Genomic DNA, 22,224 nt, shown 5'->3' with positions numbered 1-22,224 from the left:
CAAGTAAGCTTGCCTGTCCTTTCCCATCCCCAAGCTCACTGGGCAGTGGACACACCATCCCTCATCCTGGGCTGCTCCTCCTCCTCCTCCATCTTCCACATCTGGCCATTATGAAAGCCTGCCCTTGATAACCATTGCTCCCGTGGACTCAGTGCCTACGGAGTGCCAGCCTTTTATAGGCAGCATCTCATTTTATTCTCACAACAGGACTGCAAGGTATTATTCTCCTCTTCTCTTATCAGAGAAAACTGAAATTTGGATTCATTTAGTAAGTGAGGGAGCCAGACCCTCTGGAGCCCAAAGCTCTCCACACTCTACCATTCCTCCCTCACATCTTTCCCAGCCCCTCTTCTTTCGCTCTTTGCCCATTGCCTCGTACCATATTTCATGATCTCTTACTGGGGTGGCACACACGCCTCCTTGTCTCCAGTATGTCCTGCCCACTGTCCATCCCATCAGCCACTCTGCTGCCCGAATGAACTTCCTAAAACACATGCCACTTTCCTGCCTAAAGCCCCTCAGGCGCCCCCCATTGCCCTCCAGGCTATCTAGGCCAGTGGTTCTCAACCTTCCTAATACCGTGACCCTTTAATACAATTCCTCATGTTGTGGTGACCTCCAATTTCATTGTTACAAATTGAACATAATTAAAGCATAGTGATTCATCACAAAAACAATATGTAATTATATATGTGTTTTCCGATGGTCTTAGGCGATCTCTGTGAAAGGGTCGTTGGACCCCCAAAGGGGTCACGACCCACAGGTTGAGAACTGCTGATCTAGGCTCTTTACACAGGGTGGCCCCAGGCTCCACCAGCCTCATCTCTCCCCATTTCCTTCCCCTTCTTCACACTCCTCTCCCAAGCCCTGACTCTATTGATTTTCTTGCAGCTCCAGGAAGGCCCCTTGGTCTCATTCCACATGCATTTGCTGTTCCCTCTGCCTGAGATGCCCTTCTCCTCACCCTCCCCCCCTACACCCAGCCCCCTCCCTGCCGCACACAGTCTGCCCAGGAGCCTCTGCTCTTTTCAAGCCACACCTGGGTCTCCTGGGCTGTGAAGCCCTCACTGCCTCCCCTGCAGCAGACCTGCCTGCTGCCTTTGAGGCCTCCCACACACCTAGCATATACCTTTTTATGACCCTTGCCACAGTATGTTGCAGCTGCTTTTGCATATTCTTGTGCCCCCATCAGACTGTGAGATTCTTGTGTTTGCCTTTGTAATCCCGCCGGTAAGACAGTCCCTCATTCGCAGTGGACACTTAGGAATGCTTGCTGAATTGATGTTTTATGTCATGCCTAAGATAGCTCCCGATACAAAGAGGATCCCCTGCCGTATACATTTCTTTAATACTTAAAACAGAAATGTCATAAATAATTGTGATGCAGTGTGATATGTGCGATTATAGAGATGTGTCCAGAGTAGCATGGCAGCCCAGAGGAGAGAATTGCTGCTACCCTGAGGGTAGAGAGTGATGGGTCAGAGAAACCTTCCTAGAAGAGGTGACACTTCAGCTTGGACTTACAGTTGGAGGAGGAGTTGGCCTGGTGAAAGGAGGCCTTCTAGGCACTTGAGGAAACCGTGGAGCTGTGCAAGGGCCCACAGTGGTGGGGAAGCAGCAGCATAAGCCAAAGATGTTCGAAGGCACGGGCAGGGGGTGAGCATTGAGGTTGGAGCCAAAGTGAACACCATCTGAGGAGTTTGGGCATATCCCAGAGGAAGTGAGAGCCCTGTAAGCACTGTGAGAAATTAAGTGGCCTGCACAGGTTTGTGTTTAGAAAGACAGGGAGGATGGATTGGGGGAGGGGAATAAACCTGGAGGAGGTGAGATCAGTTACTACAAGATCCTGGCCAGAGTGGCGATTGCAGTGTTCCCTGGGAGAGGTGGCCTTGCCCTGGATCCACCCCGTCCCACCTGGTAAAGTCCTTTCTGCAGAGGGTCATTTCTCTCCAAGTTCACTCCAGCACAGGTGGGGAGGGTGGGACGCAGAAGGTAAGGTCTCTGGTCAAATAAGCTTAGAAAATGCTGGGTTAACAAATTTCTTAATGCAGGACTTTTCAGAGCCTTTAATATGCATTGCATATACTGTATGTAACATTCAGAGTTTCCCTAATGGAGTTAGCCACGGAAACGCTTTCTGAGAGCATCTAAAGCAGTGGTTCTCAACCTTCTGGCCCTTTAAATACAGTTCCTCATGTTGTGACCCAACCATAAAATTATTTTCGTTGCTACTTCATAACTGTAATGCTGCTACTGTTATGAATCGTAATGTAAATATCCGATGTGCAGGATGGTCTTAGGCGACCCCTGTGAAAGGGTCTTTCGACCGCCAAGGGGGTCGCGACCCACAGGTTGAGAACCGCTGAAAAGAGACTTGTGTTTAATGGACTGTGTAAAATAGAAACAAAGACCGGAGCTGTATGATTCTGTCAGCTCCAGTTCCTGGAAGGAAAGCATAAATAAATGCAATCGCTTTGCATCGGGTGACGACTGATGCTCTCACTGAGCACTCTGCCCTGGGAGTTGTGGATGCGTGTTTTTCGTTGAGGGGGACAGAGTGGGCTCCCATGGAAATCCGAGTGGTACTTTTTAGTCATTCTGTTTGGACACAGGCTCCTCCCAGGTCCCTTGTGTTTGTCCAGGCCTGAAAGAGGTCGGGCCCAGGTGTTGGAAAGAATGGCGGGTCCTGACCTATGGAAAGAGAAACCAGGTCGGCAGCCTCTGGAATGTTTTGCTCTCACCCATCCCTCACGCAGCCTCCGGTTGGCTGGCTGGGAGGAAGGACAGGGCAGGCACCTCAGAGTCTCCTCACCCAGGTGGCAGGTGCCCAGGAGGCCTTGTCACAGTGTCACACACAGCTCACCAGGGCTCCCAGGCACGGTGCTGGGGGAAAACATCCACCCATGCCACAGCCTGGAGTCTCTAAGTGAGCCCTGGCCTTGGACTGCTTTCCCTGGCAGCGCCAAGGCCATTTCCCAGCCGAGTCCCCAGGGTGGAGAAATCCGGTCAGCTCAGTGTGTGGCTGGGGAGGTGCCTCTTTCTCTGTCGCAGGAATCCTCCCCTGCAGACACATCAGATGTTCCTGAGCCCCCGCCAGGCTCAGAGTGAAGAGTTCAAAAGTGCAGAAGGGGACAGATAAGCAGGAGCCTCCTTCGGCCTTGGGCCGGCAAGGATGTCAGCAGTAGCTGCCAGCACTAAAATCGGGAAACTGCCCAGAGCCCTGAGGAGGGGCCTACACAGGGTTCCTTCCGAGGGGCTCCTGCCGCTGCAGCTGCACCACCCCACCGGGTGGGTGGCTGCCTTGGCCGGGCCAGGGCACTCAGCCGGTCTGGCGAGTCTCAGCTCAGAAAGGACTCTACAGTACTGACGCAGGCTTTCTCTGTCACGTGTTGCTCTTACTCGGGATCATCAGCAATCCCTAGTTTGGACTTGTAGAAATGTCTGAGTGAAGCTCCTAGTATATCTACTCCAACCCTGTCCGAAGTAGCCCACGCTGCTCCACCAACATTCTCAGAGCAGGAAACTAAGACCCAGAGAGAGGGGACTCAGCGCTTATGTCAGGGACAGAGGGAAAACGCAGTTGTCCTCTCTCCCGGGACAGTGTTTTCTTCATCACAGGGCACTTCCTTATCTTTTACAAATTTACATCGCCATTAACCCCTAGGGTGCCCGGGAGCGCGATCTCGCTCCTCCTGTCTTTCGCCAAAAGTGCCAGGAGCGCTATCAAAGCTTCGAAATGGCGTCCAGTTCTAAGTCTGCTTTTATTAGTGATGATGATATTAATAAATATGTCAGTGTAGTAAAGGTTTCCTTAAGTTTCTGAATATGTAACTTCATTTACTTGGGATTCGTAATTTTTTTCCTAAACTGCTGTAAAATCAGCAAAAATGCCTTGGCAATTTGAGCATCGTTCTTAGGATATTGGTTGGCACTCAAAGGGTTAAAACTAAACTAAGGTGAGTTCTACCCTGGGCTAGAGCCAGCTTCAGATTCCAGCTCCACCACTTTCCAACTGCAATGGAATCAGTAACCCCTGGGCAACAGCTCAGGACTCCTCCGAAATAGTGGCTACTTCATAAGGTCACGTGCGGGTTAACTGAGGTAACAGGTAAAGAGTTCAGGGAGATGCCCCCCAGGTAATCAACACTCAGGGAAGTTTAGCTATTTTTGTTACTATTGTTGTCAGTAGTGACAAGTTAATGAGTCCATGTAAGTCAATTATAATTAACATTTAAATTGATGTTATGCTGAAAGCTCATTACCTGTATTTGGATGTCCATGGATGAATTGAGAAAAGTCTTTTCTTTTTTTTTTTCAAGGAAGCCATTTACATTTTCACTTTGAAATTGTGTTTCTGGTCTTAATTGGTTTTTAGTTAGTTTCACAAGTTGGCAGGCAAACTCACGACGCTACATTTTTACCAGCTCCTTTATGTATACCCTTTCCTAGAGCATCAATAGATGCTTTCGGATGCTTGGATGAATGGACAGATGTACACGTGGACAGCTGGATGATGCTAAGAGAGCAATTGAAGCAACCACCCTTGATTCAGACTAGTGAGTGGTCCGGCCTCATGAAAAGCCTCAAAGGAGGGGGCAGGAGGCGGGAGGACATTGATGAAGGGCCAAAGGTCTCCGTGGAGACAAAGAACAGGTGCAGTGGAAGTGAGGGAGGTGGAAAGAGAGGCTGAGTTCAGAGACTGAGATGGGCAGTGTGAGATGCTAGAGCAGGACTGGTTTCTGGTGAGGAAAGGTCAGGGAGCAGCCATGGGGAGGGGTGTCCAAGGTGAATAGGGTTGTGAAGTCCAAGCAGGTCTAGGAATGCCGTCTAGGTTATTGGATGGGCGATTCACATAGCCTTTTGTGCAGTCCCGAGTTAGGGTTAAAGCATCCTGAATTAATGAAGGTTTACTCAATATCTCAGCATATTGCTCCCTGAGAGGTTCTCATATATAAAACTGAATGTAACACGAAAAAGTAGTAACAGTGCACTGAACAAAAGTGCTTATTTATAACTCTGGCCTTATTTTTGCCTCCAAGTGGTGCTATTTAAAGGTCAAGAGTGTGTGTGTGTGTGTGTGTGTGTGTGTGTGTGTGTGTGTGTAAGAGAGAGACAGAGAGGGAGAAAGGAGACCATGTATCACATTCTTTTGCTGTCTGACCTTTTCAGCATTTAGCTCCAGGCCAATTGCGGAGTTACACTGGGAGTCTTGTGAGGATTATATATAGCAAAATGTCACCAGCAACCAAAGACATTCTGTTCCCCCTCCCGACTCAAATACTTGAAATTCACACCCTCAACAAAAATTCACAGTAAATTTTGGCTTGGCAAGCATAGCACTATATTTGTGCACGGGAAGTCTTATGTATCCTTTCTCTTCATCCTACAAGAAGGGAGCTGGAGGTGGATCAGGAGACACAGTGAGCCCCCACTCCTACCCCCATCAGCACTTGCTATGCGGCTGTGAATAAGAATTGTGGCCAGGATGACACATGTGTTTAGCACTTTATAATTTAAAGTCACCTTCAGGTCTTGAGTTCGATTCCAGTCAAGGCCATGTACCTCAGCTCAATCCCCGGCCCTGGTAGGGGTGTGTGCTGGATGCAACCAATCGATGTGCCTCTCTCACATTGATGTTTCTTTCTCTCTCTGTCTCTCCCCTTCCCTTCCACTCTTTCTAAAAATTAATGGAAAGAATATCCCCGGGTTAGGATTAACAAAATAAAATAAAAAAATAAAAGCCACCTTCAGCTTTTAGTCCTCAAAACTGCCCACAGAAGTTGTCCAGGCAGATATTATTGTGCCCATTGACAGATGGGGAAACCAAGGCAGAATAGAAAAGTGACATGACTTGTGCAAGATCACTCAGTTGTATGTGGCACAGCCAGGTCTAGTCCACAAGCCTCTTAACCTCGGCCCAGAGCTCTTAGCCCTGGACTGCGGCAAGTTACTGCCCCTCCGTTTCTGCCTCTGTAACATGAACCTGCCTCCCGATCCCCCACCAACAGCCCTAAATCACTAAGGTTCTGGAAGGCTCATTGTAGGAGCAAATATTTTCATTTCTACTATACAGGGTGTCATGCACAAAAGTATGAGGTTGCAAAAAATGTTTTATGGGCCATTTCCGTGCTACTCAACCCCTCATAGCCACCAGCCTCATCAGAGACAGATGTCCCCCATAGCACAGGAAGCCCACACAGAAGTGTGCGCCCCACCCACCTTTTCAGCATGGTCATAAATCCTTCTGTCCCAGCTGGTCCCGAGCCTCTAGGCCACACCTGGCTGTGGATGGCAGAACACTTCTATCACCTGCCTCCCGACAGTCCTTGCTGATCAATCGGGCATTTTTTTCTCAATGAACATGACCTCAGATACTATTCGTCACAAATTGACCCATGAGATGAAGTCTTTTTATCTGTTTGGTCCATGGATTGAGTGATTTTTAATAAGTCATATCACTCTTGCTTCCAGAAAGACTCCAATAAGAGACACAATACAACAAAACTACCAAAACCAGGGTCAAAGGGCAAGAATGAGTCAGGGGGAGGTGCATGCAGAAAACCCAGTCTGAGGGAACCCACTGTCAAAGAAGAGAAATCTTAGCTCTCACCTTTCTCACAGACAATGTCAACAGCAAAAGTAGGTTGTGAGTCTAGTCATTTTTAAAGGAACACAAACTTTAACCTGACCCCGGAATCTAGGAGGTAGTTCTGGCATAGATTATAAATAAGGCATCTCAGGTGGCTTTGTGGGCGTGTCTTCACCCACCAAGGCAGCGTTTCTCGGAGCTCTCTGCACTGTCAGATCAGAACCATCAGGGTGCTTGCTAAAATTCAGATTCCTGTACAGTGTGGGAACCATAGTTAATAATTAATATGTATCGGATACTTGAAGCTTGCTAAGAGAGGAGATCTTAAATGTTCCCACCATTCAAAAAAAGGGGGTAACTGTGTGAGGTGATGGATGTGTCAGTTAGCTGGACTGAGCCAATGGTTTCACGGGGACTTGTATATCACAATAAAATGCAGTTTCCTGAGCCCCTCCCCAAACTCTCTGAGTGAGAATCCCTGGAAGGCGGGCCTGGTGACCTGCATTTTAGACTGAGTCTTCTGTACCTTCAAGATGGAGAACACCCTCACTGAGGAGTGAGCAGAAGACAGGGGCTTAATGCAGTGGCCTTTCCCAACCTCCCTTGCATCTTCTCCGGGAACAGTGCCGGACCCAGAAGAGTCTCTGGTGGAAGAACCTAAGGCCTCGGGATGCACCCAGGGAACATGAGGAGGCCACAGCAGCTCCCCAGGCCCTGGTGCTGGAGAAGCCGGGCTCTCTGCATGTACTTGAGTTTAGAATAGGATTTCTGCTTGAATTCCAGATGGCCACAGGCCACAGGCCACAGAGAGAGCAGGTCCCATCTCAGCCCTTCTGCCCACATGGGTCTGCCATCCATGGCCCATGGGAGCCACCATTAGAGACAGTGATGTGGGCTCTACTGACCACCAAGCCCTCATTAGAGACAGTAATGTGGGCTCTACTGACCACCAAGCCCAGGGCCCTTACTCTCTCCCTTCCCCATCTCATCCATAATGGGGCAGGCAGAGCTGGGAGTCCAGGAGCCAGCTGGGTGGCAAAGACCCCAGTGAATGAGCCATGCCACACTGGAGCCTCCCCACCCCCGGTGCAGACCGGGGAATGCTAGGCATCAGCCCCAGGAGGCAGTCACGAGTTCTTTCCTCTCCTTCCCCACAGGTTTGGCATAAACTGCCTCATCCAGTTTGAAGATTTTGCCAATGCCAACGCCTTCCGCCTGCTCAACAAGTACCGCCATAAGTACTGCATGTTCAACGATGACATCCAAGGTAGGTCTCTACCCCGCCCGACAAAGCCCCCGAGGATGAATGCCTTCTCACAAGGCTCTCCTGGATGCCAAAGAGGGGGCATCTGGTAGCTGGTTTGCTGCCAACAACTGTTGAAGAAAGAGCATTAGACTTGCTTTCAACTCCCACGTGGCTAATTCTTAGCTCTGTGACTTCAAACAAGTCTCTTAAGTTTGCTAAGCCTCAGCTGCCTCATCTATAAAATGGAGATCATCACTACTTCAGAGGAAAGTAAAAATTATATAACTTAATATCTGAGATAAATACTAAGCAACACTGTCATTTCCTAGCTACTTGAACTTGGGCAGATCGAGTCTCTGAACCAGAGTTTCGTCATCTGTTCAATGGGGATAATAACTGCCTTGGAAGATTATTGTGAAAATTTAAAGAGCTAATATAATGGAAAGTACCAGCGCTTCAGACTGTCATAAAAATGGTCTTCCCCGGCCACAATAACTTGCTCTTGGATTTCTAAAACACAAGATGTATTCCTGTCAGGGAATCAGAACAATCCCTCCTCGTATCTTGGCTGGAATGTATACTACTCGGAATGATGCCCCTGAAAGACACTGGGCCCCGGGGCCCCAGGCCCCAGAGCACTCCAAAAGCCAATGGGAAGCATCTTCTAGTTCAGAGTCAACTTGGCCACCTGTTCTATGGACCAGAAATATATGAAGGCCTTTGCTTCTTGCTGTGGAGATGCCAGTATGTGAACCTGGAGTGGCGGAGGTGGTCCCTCAGGGATCATCTCTCCTGATCCAGGCATTCCCAGTAAGGAGCTTTGTGAGCCATTCCTAGTACTTTATAAAGCAGTGGTTCTCAACCTTCTGGCCCTTTAAATACAGTTCCTCATGTTGTGACCCAACCATAAAATTATTTTCATTGCTACTTCATAACTGTAATGTTGCTACTGTTATGAATTGTAATGTAAATATCTGATATGCAGGATGGTCTTAGGCGACCCCTGTGAAAGGGTCGTTCCACTGCCAAAGGGGTCATGACCCACAGGTTGAGAACCGCTGTTATAAAGCCTCAATGGCATGCAGGGTATTTATTTTTTATTGCTTTTGGTGGGGCACAGGTGTTGATCTTTGGGAGTAAAAGGTGGGCCAACCCCTCATTTTGCAGATGAGGCTCAAACATGTCACAGCTTTTCATCAAATGAGCTAAGAGGATTCAAACCCAGGTAATAACAGCTAAATATGTATTATACATTAGGCACCATTGTAATAAGCATATTACACATTTGCTCCTATAAGATATTATCATCTCTGGATGATAATTGAAGAAAGGGAGGCACAGAGAGTAACTTACATAGCCAGTAAGCAGAGAGTTGAAATTTGGACTCTAAATTCCAAGTTCATTGACACTGGCTATACTGCTTCCAGATCTCACACTCGCAAAAGCAAATGCCTCTTCCTTCCCAGTGGTCCACATAAAGGGCTAAAGAAATGCGGTCAATTGTTGTTGTTTTTGCATTGGTTATCAAATTTCAAGAGTACAGTTAAGCATCCTATATAATAAAAGGCTAATATGCAAATTGACCAAAAGGCAGAACAACCCGTCGCTGTGATGCACACTGACCACTAGGGGGCAGACGCTCAATGCAGGAGCTGCCCCCTGGTGGTCAGTGTGCTCCCACAGGGGGAGTGCTGCTCAGCCAGAAGCCCTGCTCACGGCTGCTGAGAGCACAGGAGTGGCGGGAACCTCTCCCACCTCCATGGCAATCAGGCATCCCCCAGGGGCTCCCGGACTGCAAGAGGGTGCAGGGTGGGCTGAATTTCATGCACTGGGCCTCTAGTATTTTAGATAATTAAGATGAATATATATGACTTCAGTGCCTGAAGAGTGGGTGCCCAGAGAGGGCAAACCCAGGAAGGGAAAGCTAATCCATGCAACTTCCCAGCCATTCACACTCTGTGCCCCAGCCCTGATGCAGGGGCCTGGGACGGGCATCGGTGTCCAGCAGCACTGGCTGGGGGAGGGAGCATTCACTCATGCCTGCCCTGGAGGAAACACCTGCCGCCAGCCCCTGACCAGCTTCCCCATCATGGCACCCACCCGTGAGTCAGCAGCAGGACAGCCATCCCCCTGAGCCCCTGGGCTGCCAAGGCCAAAGGGTGGAAGCGGAAAACAAGGCCCTGTGGGCAGCACACCTGGTGCACTGACTCCAGATGTGCAGACACACACACCACGTGTTGGTACATCCTCATAAACACAGGCAGAGGGACACATCCAGGCCCGGCAGTGCATCGGCCCCCATTCCCCTACCCCCCACACACACACTGCTGCCAGAGCACCTCAGAGATGAAACTGTGGCTGTCGACATCCTCTTCCTGAGAAAGCTCTCCCTCCCTCCCTGGAAGGATAAGGCTTGTGCCCCTCTCCACCCCCACTCATCTCTCTCTCTCTCTGACCTCTGACCCACCCTTACTTTAATCCTCCCACCCCCCTTCTCAGTCAGTTCTCTCTGCATGTGAAAGTCCTGTTCTTCAGCTTGGGATGTGTTCCCCATCACATTTACATGAGTAACAGACTCCTACTCACCCTTCAAGACTCAGCTCAAGGGTCTCCTGTCCCAGGGAAGGTCCCACATCAGCCCCTACTTCCCCAGTCTGGTTTGGATGCACACCAAATGCTCCCACAAACACCTGTGCTCCCCTGTCAGTCTCCTTACCACATTGTACCCCAAATGCCTGCATCGGTTGTTGGTCTCCCCAAGAGAGGCGTGAACCATTTCCCAGCTCCCCACATAGTGCCTGGCACATCGAAGATGCTTCACACATGTTTGAAGAATGAATGAATGAAGTCTACACATGCAAATCGACATTCTCATGAGCACACCCACCCATGGATGCCACGTGTCTCAGAATCTGCTTCTCAGAGAACCCTAGCTGCGTACAAAGTGGTTTTCATTCACGCTGTCTCATAACTTCCTTATAAACTGCACGCCCCTCCCCCCCCCTTTGCTGTCTCATGTCATTGATGAGGAAACTGAAGTTCAAGGGTTGAATTTTGCTCCACGTCACATAGGCAGACAGGCACGAAGCTGGGACTAGTTATTTCTGGATAATAGTAACTGAACCTAGTTATTTCTGACTCGGAACTCTCCACCCTCTCTCCACGACACCAGGCTGCCTCTTCTTATTTGTGGATGAGGTGGTGCAGTGAGTCTTCTTGCTAAGGATTAAGAGTGGGCATCACTGCTCTCCGGCATCCTGCTGCTCACCTCACCTTTCCCCATTCCCTCCTCTTGCTCCCGGAGTTTATAGACTCAAAGATGAAGCTTACAGAGGCCAAGGGTCTCGCCCACATCACCAGCTGGTTAGCGAGGGGCCCAGGGCTAGAAGCCTATGATGAGCACTCTTATTGCCAAATGGGCAGTGAGGGGACTGGTGAGGAGCTCTAGGACTAATGGGGCAGCATAGAAGATGAAGCTCATGCTAGAAGTGCCTGCAAATACAAAGTTAAAAAAAAAATGAAATGTAAGACTACACAGCCTTGCTCAAAACTAGGAATGGAACACCGGCATGCACAGAATTGAAGAGGGCTGGGAGAAAGGGAGAGCGCGATCACAGGGGTGATCAGAAACCAAAACCATGCCACATGTGGTGGCTAGGGACAGGCCAGGCCACCCCAGCAGGACCAGTGGCCAGAATTCACTAGCCCCCACACAGGGCAGGGGCTGGGGTCAGGCTGCCCTGATGACGATGAGACTGGGCCGTCCTGCCTGCTCTGCACATCAGCCCCGCCTGGTGTCCTCCGTGGAACAACGGAAGATGCGACTAAAGGCCTCGGGGTCCCAGCAGACTGAGCCCAGGAGAGCAGGGCCAGGCCGGGTGCTGAACGGGAGCTCGGGCCCAGGACTGGAAGTGTCTCTCAGCCAGTCTTGCTGTAACACACACACCTGGGGTCACCGACTCACAGGGCCAACCAGGGGCAGGGCCTCTGGAGCCCCAGCGGGAGGGTGATGCTCCTCAGGGCTGCCCCTGCTCCCCTGCCCCGCTCCCCGTCCCATGGAAAGTCTCTGCGCCCCAGGCTGGTTCCGGGTGCCCAGGGCTGCCGGCAGCCCTGACTCATCGCTGGCAGCCTCCTCAGGAACTTTGGAAAAGCCACAGGTGACTTTGTTGTTTCAGCTGGGACCCGGGAGGCCTCCCTGCACTGAGGAGGGTAGAGACCTGGAGGAAGAAGGGCAGGAGCAATGACCATGCCTGTCCTCCCAAAGGAGCCAGGTCCAGGACACTGCTGGCCAGTAACCGCGGGCGCCTGGCCTCCCTAATAGCTGCCCACAACATGTGGCTGGGGACAGAAAACCCAGCAGCTTGTCAGCCCCAGAGCACCCTCCTACCCACCAGCCTTCTGTGGGCTGCCTTGCCCAAGGACTGCCTCATCCCCAAGGCCAGTGGTGCCCATGTGGTATGTCAGGCATCGTCGCCTCCTCACACGGTTAAGTTTTCGAGTTTCCGTTGTGAGCCATAGAGCTTACCTGTCAGGCATTGGAGTGAGACAGGCCTAGATCAATCCCCACTTTTCTGCATTGTGGCTTTGGTCAAATGGCTTAAATCCACGCAGCCTTCTTTTCCTTATCTGTAAAATGGACATAAAATAGATGTATTATTAATAGCCACATCTGGTCATCAGTCAGTTCCGCCAGGATGACCCGGATGCTTTTGCAAAGCTATGCTCTGTGCTGTTGGCTGCAGCCCATGCCAGTTCACTGAGTATTTCTATCATCCCTCTGTCTGTGGCACCAGGTTGTTGTAAGGCCTGGAGTGACGTGTAGCAGGAACCTGGCACTAAGACCCCTAGTGCATAGTAGACCCCTGACACTTACATATGGGAAGGGGAAAGGGTGGAGAACTGACATAGAGGCTTTGGGGGAGGTGAGGAGAGGACCCCTGTGAGCACCGGACTGGAAGTCCTGAGGAGGAGAGAGGCAGGGCCCCACCTCAGCTCTCTCCTTTCCACACATACCTTATAGCCCAGTGAATTATTCCATGTCTGTGAATTCTCTGCCAACTCTGCGACTTTGATATATTTTTATTGTTATTGATTTCAGAGAGGAAGAGAGAGATAGAAACATCAATGATGAGAATCATTGATTGGCTGCCTCCTGCACATCCACTACTAAGGATCGATCCCGAAACCTGGGCATGTGCCCTTGACTGGAATCGAACCCAGGACCCTTCAGACCACAGGCCAGTGCTCTATCCACTGAGCCAAACCGGCTAGGGCCAACTCTGCGACTGAATGTGCTGGCCCCTCTGTCTAGAACTCTCCTCTGCTCTTGGCTCATTTCTCTTTGTCCTAGGACTTAAGCCTCACCACCCCCTGGACACTGCACCTAGGGCCAAGCCTGCCCCCACCTTTCCCCAGGACCAGAAGGAGGTGACATTAGGCAGTGGTCACCCACCTTGCAGAATGCTTCTCAGTATCAGTACCGCAGGGCTCAGATGCCACGGTAGGAAAGGGGCGGAAGGGGAGGAATGGCCCAGCTCTGAAGACTGTTCAGCCGGTTTGTCCTGTTTATGAGTTATTTCTGGCTGTCAGGGGTCTGCGACAGCCACACACACACACACACACACACACACACCTACCTTTCTATTCTCTCTCCCCCACAGTGAAACTAGCCCTGTGTTCCGAGGCTGTCCCAGTCCCAAGGTTCTAATGAGTCTCCTGCATCTGATCCTGGCTCCTCTGAGACACCCCCATAACCTGTTGATTCCATTAAATCCCCAAAGAAGCAGAGAAGATGGTAACTATTCCCTCTGGCTCCTTCCAAATTGCTGCAGAATAGGCCTAACCCCACCCTCTCCATGGGCCAGGAAGCACCTTCTAGAGAGTCGAGGGCTTCAGAAAGGTCCCCTCATGACACAGAAATAGGGTTGAGGCTGTCGGAGAAGCCCTTTGCTTCATGTCCAATAAGGAAAACTTGAATTTTCTGAACCTTTATACTGTGAACTTCCTGTGAACAAAACTGTTCATTCATCCAACATACCCAAGGCCAAGCCCAGTGAGGCCCCAGCACTGCCACTCAGTTGCTAATGAACACGTGAATGGTGGTAGTTCAGTGGCTCGTGGAAGCAAGCCTGGCCTGGGAGTCGCCGCCCCAGGGCCCCAGGGCCTCAGGCCTACCTATCCACCTCAGCCAGACCCCAGGGAGCTTAATTCCTTATCCTGCTCACAGCCTGGCCTCATCTGAGAAACAGCCACTTCTCTCTCTTTTCTCCAATCATCTGTTGTTTAGCATGGAAGCTCCTGTAACTTTGTGTGACTACTAAAAGCAGAACAGAAACCACGTTTTCAGCCTGCCCTTGGTGCATTTCCTGAACCTGCAGCCCCCAGTTCCCAGCTTGCAGGAAGTACAATTATGGAAAGCTCCCTCGGAAAAGGAAGATTTGTTTTTCTTTCATCATGAAGGAGGAACAAGCAGGCATGCTTTCTGCTGCCCATGCCATTTATGGCACAAGCCAAGTTCCAAAACATCCTTGGACCCCGGGGCTATTCCGGGGGTTTCCTCCAGCGAGCTAAGCAGCTTCCTTCCTCTCCGTTTTTAAATCCCTAACATGTTACCCAGGCGTCCCCCAAAATGAAAGTTAATAACAGAGATAACTTTATTTGCCAACCTTTATAATATGGGCTTGAAGAACTGCTGTTTTCCTCTTGAGTTTCCGTCTGTAATTAGGATAACTTGCCACTTCAGAGGGTGGACTCAGAGGAAGAGCCCAGAAAGGTGACCATGAGTGTGGGTTCCAGAAACCAAATACCAAGAGTTTCCCAAAGGAAAAATGAGCAACAGTGTCAAATGCTGCTAAGAGAAAGCAAGGACAAGGAGGGCTGCAGCCCGATCACTAAATTTGGCAAGGTGGGCTCTGGCCAGTGTGGTTCAGTTGGTTGGGTATCCTCCAGTGCACCAAGAAGTTGCCAGTTCAATTCCCGGTCAGGGCACATGCTTGGGTTTCAGCTAGACCCCCAGGAGAGGGCATGCAGGAGGCAGTCAATCAATATATCACTCACATCAATGTGTCTCTCTCCATCTCCCTTCCTCTTTCTCTATAAAAAAAAAAGTAATAAATCAATTTGGCAAGGTGAGGTGCTGATGACTTGACAAAAGGTAGTGAGAAGTCACTTGATTGGATTGGGTTTCAGGGAGACCAAAGGAAACAGAGTCAATGAGTAAATTCTGCTCATTAGCAGAGTTTGGCTATAAAGGGAAGTGAGAAATAGGGTGGGAACTACAGGGTCAAGAAAAGGCTTTATTAGGATGGAGCTTTATGGCATATTTGTATGCTGATGGCGGTGATCCAGGAGATAGGGAGGAATAGAGGATGCAGAAACAAGGAGAGGGAGCTACAAGACAAATTCCCTGAGTGGGCAAAAATGATGGAATCCGAACAGACAGACCTGGAGACAGCATTAGCTAGGAGACAGGGCAGTTCATCCATGGTAAGACAAGGAATGGCAGAGCATATGGGCTTGGAGAAGCAGGGTTTATAGACTTGGTGGTGAGAGGATTCAGAAGTTCTCTCCTGATAGTTGCTCTTTTCTTTGAACTTCACTTTCCACTTTGGGGAGGGACATGGGGGAAAATAGAACCAACTTCACAGAGTTGTTGTGAAGACTCAATGAGCAAATGCAGGTAAGCACATGCATAGAGCTGAGGTCACGGTGAGAGTGGTCATTAAATGACAATTGCCTGGTAGCCTGTCACTGAATTTTCCCCATAGGTTTGTGCTCTCCGCCTCTTCCAGAGTCACAGCTGAACATGTATAGCCACTGCCTAAATTCATCTCCTCCAGGGAAACCCCATCAATGCTGCTCCTGACTTTAGAGTCAGGAAAGGCTGTCTGAGCTGCCTAGACCCTGAAGCAGCACCTAGGTTTCCTTGCTCTGCTTCCAACTGGGTGACAGATAGTCAGGCCACTGCCTCTCTCTGGCCTCATTTCCTTTTCTGTACAATTGTTGGATGTCATGCTCTCCAATCCCCATCCAGCACTGGATTTTAGCACTGAAAATTCACCTTTCCATAATAGGCCGCTTCTGTATTTCTCAGGTAAGCCATTATTCAACCTGCAGCTTCTAACCACAAAAGATATTTAACACCCAAGGGAAAAAAGACTCATCAAGATGGCAGTGTTTGGGGGAGCTTTGGTGATGAAATATCTTTGGCGCCATCTAGTGGCAGGTGCTTTGTACTTCTCCTTTCGGAAGGCAGAAGGCAGTTCAGAAATAGAATCAGCTGAGCAGGAAACACCCTCTCTGTCCAGTGGAAGGAAACTAGTACTTCACCTAGAGAAGTCATCTAGTTCAGTGAGTCTCGAACTTAAATGGGCATGTAAATCATCTGGAGATATTTTGGATTACAGACTCTGACTTGGAAGGACAAATGAAAGTGGGTTTTGAGAGGCAAAAAGTAAGACAGATGAGGTTGTTTGCAGGGAGACGGAAAACTGGGGAATAGCCACCACGATAAGTGGACTTTGAGAAAATGATGGACAATGGGGTTTTGGGGACTTGGGAGGACGGTCGTACCATGCAAATCTCACAACCTCTGTGAGTGATTTAAATAACTATCTAAACCACTTTTTTATGCTTTCTTGGATGTCAGGTTGGGTGTTCCTTTTAAATGCAGTACAGTGATGAGCCTGGCCATGACATAGCCCAGCTTAGATAAAAGTAGACATCAGTGCAGCCAGTGTGGCTCAGTGGTTGAGCATCGACCTATGAACCAGGAGGTCACAATTCAATTCCTGGTCAGTGTTCATGCCTAGGTAGTGGGTTCAATCCCCAGTAAGGGGCATGCAAAGGCAGCCGATCAATGATTCTCTCTCATCATTGATGTTTCTATCTCTCTGTCCCTCTCCCTTCCTCTTTGCAATAAATAAAAATTTTTTTTTTAAAACACACATATATATTTTAAAAGTAGATATCAGAGCCCTGGCAGGTGTGCTTAGTGGTTAGAGCGTCATCCTGCACACTGAAGAGTTGTGAGTTTGATTCTCAGTCAGGCACATACCCAGGTTGAGGGTTTGATCCCAGGAAGGGGATCAATCAATGCGTGAGGCAACCAATCAATGTTTCTCTCTCATGGAAACAGCAGGGGCAAAGCACAGAAGTGGAAAAAATGGATGTGGCCTCTTAGGGAATGGTGAAAGATGCAACTAGCACATAGGGTGCATGCGGAGTGATGAAGCTGCAAAGGTGGGTTGATAGTGATAGTTTGCCTTTCTACATGTAAACTGACAAAAAGAGCATCATGAACAACTCTGTAACAGTCATCACACTTACACTCATTTAGTAGCTTCTTTCTTTCTGAAGCAGGAATGAACCTATTTTGTTACCAATGGTATCCTCAGTACCCTCCAAAGATTTCCTTAAACCGGCGGTCGCCAACCTTTCAGACCTCACAGACCACTAGTGGTCCGTGGACCACCAGTTGGCGACCACTGCCCTAGAGTCTGGTAGATAATCTATGCTCAATCGATAAATGAAGACATGCAGTGGTTTGAAACAATGACCTCTGTGTTATAGTTATTTGTATAAACTGGGAGATACCTGAGTGCAGGGACCAGGTTTGATTCATCTGTCTTCCACGGTGGTGCCTTCGCCTGGTAGGCCTTCATGAAATGCACACTGAGCTCCTTTGGGACCTTCAGACAGTGTTAGAAAGCCCCTGAGGTCCTCAGCCGTGGCTCTGGATCCTACTGACATTTCAGCAGTCCCTCCAGGCCATAGGTGTGTGAAGGCTGAGAGCCTGGGGAGTATGGTCCTGTCTCGGGTCCTGCCTTCTGCTATCTGCAATGATGAATGTGCATTTATTAGACTCTGACTATTTGCTGTGCCCCCTATCTCAGCCCACCACACAGCCTCTAAGCCAGGCATAAATCCAACCCATGTTCTGGGAGAAGGCTCCACCCTGAGCTAACAAAAACAAACCCCTTGGAAAACAGAAAACGAAAATTCACTCATACTCCCACCCTGCAACCATTCATGTTTTGTAGTTCCTTCCAGATTTTCTGTGAATGTTTTTTATAATTAGAATCATGATATATAGACTATTTAAGGTTTTCCTCCTTCTTACTAACTCAATGAAGTGTAGTTCAGGGATTATGAGCAGAAGCCCTAGAGCCTGATTCCCTCGGTTCGAAGCTTCATTCTGTTATGTGATCTTGAACAACTCAACAAACTGCTCTGTGCCTCATTTTCCTAATCTGTAAAATGGGGACAATAGTGAAAACGGAACCAAGGTCCAACTGCCTGAAGGCCAACCTGGTAAGACAGGTGCTGGTTAAAAAAGAAAGAGGTTCATTTGCGTGCCAGCCTCTCGAGAAGATGGGGGACTCTTGTCCAAAGCCCATCTCAACATTTCAGTACAGACAGAGCTTTTTACAGGGAGGGAGAGGGAAGGCAGAACGAAGAAATCAATGGGCGGGATTGTAGAGTTCTCTATGTGCAGGCCAGCATAGTCCATTCCCATAAGGATCTCAAAACTGGTCAAGTGATGGTCTGGTGTGCGTCATCCTGGTCTTTGTCATCCTGGTTATACGTTCTCCTTTACCTTTGAAGGTCAGCAAATCTCCCGGAACTGGGGTGACTGAAGGTCAGAGTCTGTATCTTCTGCAATTAGTTCGTAGGATTCTAATGCAAGTGTGCTGTTTATCTACAAGCTACATATTAGTCAGAGTCAGCATTTACAGAAACAATGTCAAAAGAATGGGGGTGTGGGTTGCAAAAATAGGATTAAATAAATATCTTTACATTAAAACATATAAAGGGGGCTCACCATCAGAAGCCAAGATGGCAGAGGTGGCCAGTGTATCCTTGAGGCGCCATTCCCAGCCACAGCCCTTGATGGAGTCTGCCTGCTGAGGGACCCAGACTGTTGCAGGCACAGTTCCCCAAATCAAGAAATTTGCCATCTATTGTTGGGACACAGACAAGACTGGAGATAAACCTCATATACAAACTTAGGAAATTGATTTGAATAAATGTGGTCCTATGGGGTTGAATGTTAATCAAGTTTAAGAATGAGCCCAGCCTGACCGGTTTGGCTCAGTGGATAGAGTGTCAGCCTGCGAACTGAAGGGTCCCAGGTTCGATTCCGGTCAAGGGCATGTACCTTGGTTGCGGGCACATCCCCAGTGGGGAGTGTGCAGGAGGCAGCTGATTGATGTTTCTCTCTCATCGATGTTTCTGGCTCTCTATCCCTCTCCCTTCCTCTCTGTAAAAAATCAATAAAATATATTTATAAAAAAAAAAAAAGAATGAGCCCAGCTGGCATGGCTCAGTGGTTGAGCATCGACCTAGGAGGTCACAGTTCAATTCCCGGTCAGAGCATATGTCCGGGTTGCGGGCTCGAACCCCAGTGTGGGGCATGCAGAAGGCAGCCGATCAATTATGTCTCTATCTCTCTCTCCCTCTCCCTCTTCCTCTCCCTCTCCCTTTCTCCTTTGCAGGCTCAATCCCTGGCCCTGGTCCAGGCATGTGCAGGAGGCAACCAATGCATGTGTCTCCCTCACATCAATGTTTCTCTCTCTCTCCCCCTCTCTCTCTCTCTCGCTCGCTCTCGCTCTCGCACTCTGTCTCTTCCTCACATCCACTCTCTAAAATAAAATGGGGGAAATATCCTCAAGTGAGGATTAACAAAAGAAAAACCAAAAATTCTGCAAGTGAGTTATTAGGTGAAATGGTGAGAGGAGCCACTCCCACTTCCACCCCTTGAGTTCCAGAACCAAGCATTCTGGCCGTGGGAGAAGCAGCACAATGCATTGTTTGCTAAGTCAAATTCTATATTGCATTCTGTAAAACAGAACCTTACCTTCTTCATAGAGTGTTACCTGAACTAAGTCTTAAGTAAGTCTTCAGTAGCCCATTCTACTGATCTTTGAGGCTAGCTGCTCCTGGGTGAGAGAGTACATGTCAAGACCACTGAATCCAAGGGTCTGAGCCTATCACTTCACTTCTGTTACTCTGAAATGAATTCCTTGATTAGAAAGAAGCCTTGTTGTCTGGAATATATCAGGATGGTGAACAGGCATTCCAAACATCCACAGATGATGGCACTGACAGAGCATTATGGACAGGGAAGGAAAATCCATATCCAAAATACAGGTTTATCCCATGAGGACAAATCTCTTTCCTGTCTATAATCAAAGGAGTCCAATGAAATCATTCTGCTGCCAGCTGGATGGTCCTCCCAGGGAATGGTGCCATATCAGGAGCTTGGTCTCTGCCATTGACAGGTTAATCGTTTGGCAGTCACAGTAGTGAGGGGAAGTCCATGCATAGCCTCCATCCTTGTCACCATGACTACTTTGTACATAAACTTGTTGAACAAGCTCTAGGTGACTGGGGAAAGATGCTGACATACACAGGACATGCCATGCTGTCCACCTGATTATTAAGAACCTAGTCTCATTATGCCCTATGGTTACCTTTTATATGGGGCACAAATATCTTCACACTCTGTACCCATTTCAAGAGGTGCATACACCCACACACACACCAGACTTCCTCATCACCAATCTTACTGTTTTGTTCTTTTTAAATCCCTGACCATCCAGCTAAACCATTAGCAACTGCCCATGAACTAGTGAGGACCTAGCCAACTCTTGGACCAAAGTGGACAACCAAGTTTGTGATTTGAAGTCATGTGCATAGGAAAGATTTCCTTCACCAATACCCTTAGGGCTACCTTTATATTGGAGCTGTGAAACTACAACCATACACTTCTAGTTGATAGTAGCAGATCATTAAGAATATATACTGCCATCAAGTCCAAGTTATTTTCTCCTTGGTCAGCTGGTCATGAGGAATTCCTTTTGGGGCCTTAGGTATGGATTGAGAGAGAAGAAGTCATGCAGCAGGAGTAGGTGTCAAGCAAATCTGAGCCACCTGCTCATGGAACTTATATCTTCTGGGCTGCTCATGCCATTTGATGATGGTATGCTTCTGGGTCCAGCCAACCTTATGACTTGGTGGGTAAGATAGACAGCTCAGATCATATGGTCACTTAATGTCTCATAGTTAGTTTGTGGCCTTGTTTTTAATATGGTTATTGTTTACCCTTAAACAAAGAATTTCTTACACTTTATTGTGGGTTCCATTATATTTGTCCTTGTCATTTCATTTATAAATGAAGGTCATAGCAGCACCTGACTCTCTGATCTTCTCTCCCAGGATTGAGTAACAATCAGGAGGTGTTTCTCAAAATAACAATCATCTGCCAAAGAGGGCATGGATTTGCTTTAAAACCCTTCATACCTTCAGGCTTACCTTCTATAAGGGCTAAGAAAAGCAGCTTGTCCCACCACAAATTCTAGGCGTGGGAAACTCTGCCAAGTCTTCTCTTGGGGGTTGAAACCCAGTCATCAGAGGTTGACCTCAGTCCATTCTGTTGCAGGCACAGCCGCCGTCGCTGTGGCAGGGATCCTGGCTGCTCTGAGAATCACCAAGAACAAGCTCTCCAATCACATGTTCGTTTTCCAAGGTGCAGGTGAGGTAGGTGCCATCAGGGGCTCTCTACTGTTGTTCCAGTCGGAGAATAAGAATGGGTGGTGGTTTGCCCTAGCTGGTTTGGCTCAGTGGATAGAGTGTTGGCCTGTGGACTGAAGGGTCCCAGGTTCGATTCCAGTCAAGGGCACATGCCTGGGTTGCCGGCTCAAGTCCCCAGTGTGGGGCATGCAGGAGGCAGCTGATCAATGATTCTCTCTCATCATTGATGATTCTATCTCTCTCCCCCTCTCTCTTCCTCTCTGAAATCAATAAAAATATATTTAAGGAAAAAAAAATAGTGGGTGGTGGGGTGTCAAGTCGGGAAGTGCTCTGGGGTTCTGAAAAGAGGAAGAATCACAGGTGCGTTGTGATCATTGCAGCGGCCTGGGCCCCAGCATTTGGATGACTCGAGGCAAGGACTTAACTGGGTCTCCTGAAAGTAAGGGGGAAGGAGACAGCATCTTGGTGAAACATCTAGTAAATGCTGAGTAGTTGTTTGCTCTATGTCTGAGCATTCACCATTTGATACCTCCCAGGCAGCCATGGGCATCGCCCACCTCCTTGTCATGGCCCTAGAGAAAGAAGGCATACCCAAGGCAGAGGCCAAGAAGAAGATCTGGATGGTGGATTCCAAAGGACTCATTGTCAAGGTACTGTCAGTTTGCAGACCTGGAGGCTTCCTGACACCTTCAGCTATTGGAAGTAGACGGGATGAGGTCTCCAAGGGACAAACTGCTCAGACAGAATAGAGGACAAAAGACTCCAAAGCAAAAGACTCATTGTAAAGTAGCCTTAATCGCTTTTGTCCAACAGCTTTGAATATGTGTGCAAGTGTGTGTATGTGTGCCCCATCCGG

At 48.8% G+C, this 22,224-nt stretch overlaps 1 protein-coding gene across 1 annotated transcript in view; it reads left to right on the top strand.

Annotated features, from left to right (window-relative positions):
• The window catches only part of ME3 (malic enzyme 3), a 175,223-nt gene that overhangs the window by 145,599 nt on the left and 7,400 nt on the right, over positions 1–22,224 (top strand). The window contains exons 7-9 of the mRNA XM_070425814.1: positions 7,747–7,856; positions 21,277–21,374; positions 21,905–22,018. Coding sequence (XP_070281915.1) covers positions 7,747–7,856; positions 21,277–21,374; positions 21,905–22,018 — 322 coding nt within the window. The remainder of the gene's footprint in view (positions 1–7,746; positions 7,857–21,276; positions 21,375–21,904; positions 22,019–22,224) is intronic.

The sequence above is a fragment of the Myotis yumanensis genome, unplaced genomic scaffold (assembly GCF_028538775.1).
Source record: "Myotis yumanensis isolate MYYU_CA2020_CCGP unplaced genomic scaffold, mMyoYum1.0.hap1 SCAF_10, whole genome shotgun sequence".
Classification (NCBI taxonomy): domain Eukaryota; kingdom Metazoa; phylum Chordata; class Mammalia; order Chiroptera; family Vespertilionidae; genus Myotis; species Myotis yumanensis.
The sequence above is the reverse complement of the archived record's forward strand: the minus strand, read 5'-3'. Positions and strand labels throughout refer to the sequence as shown.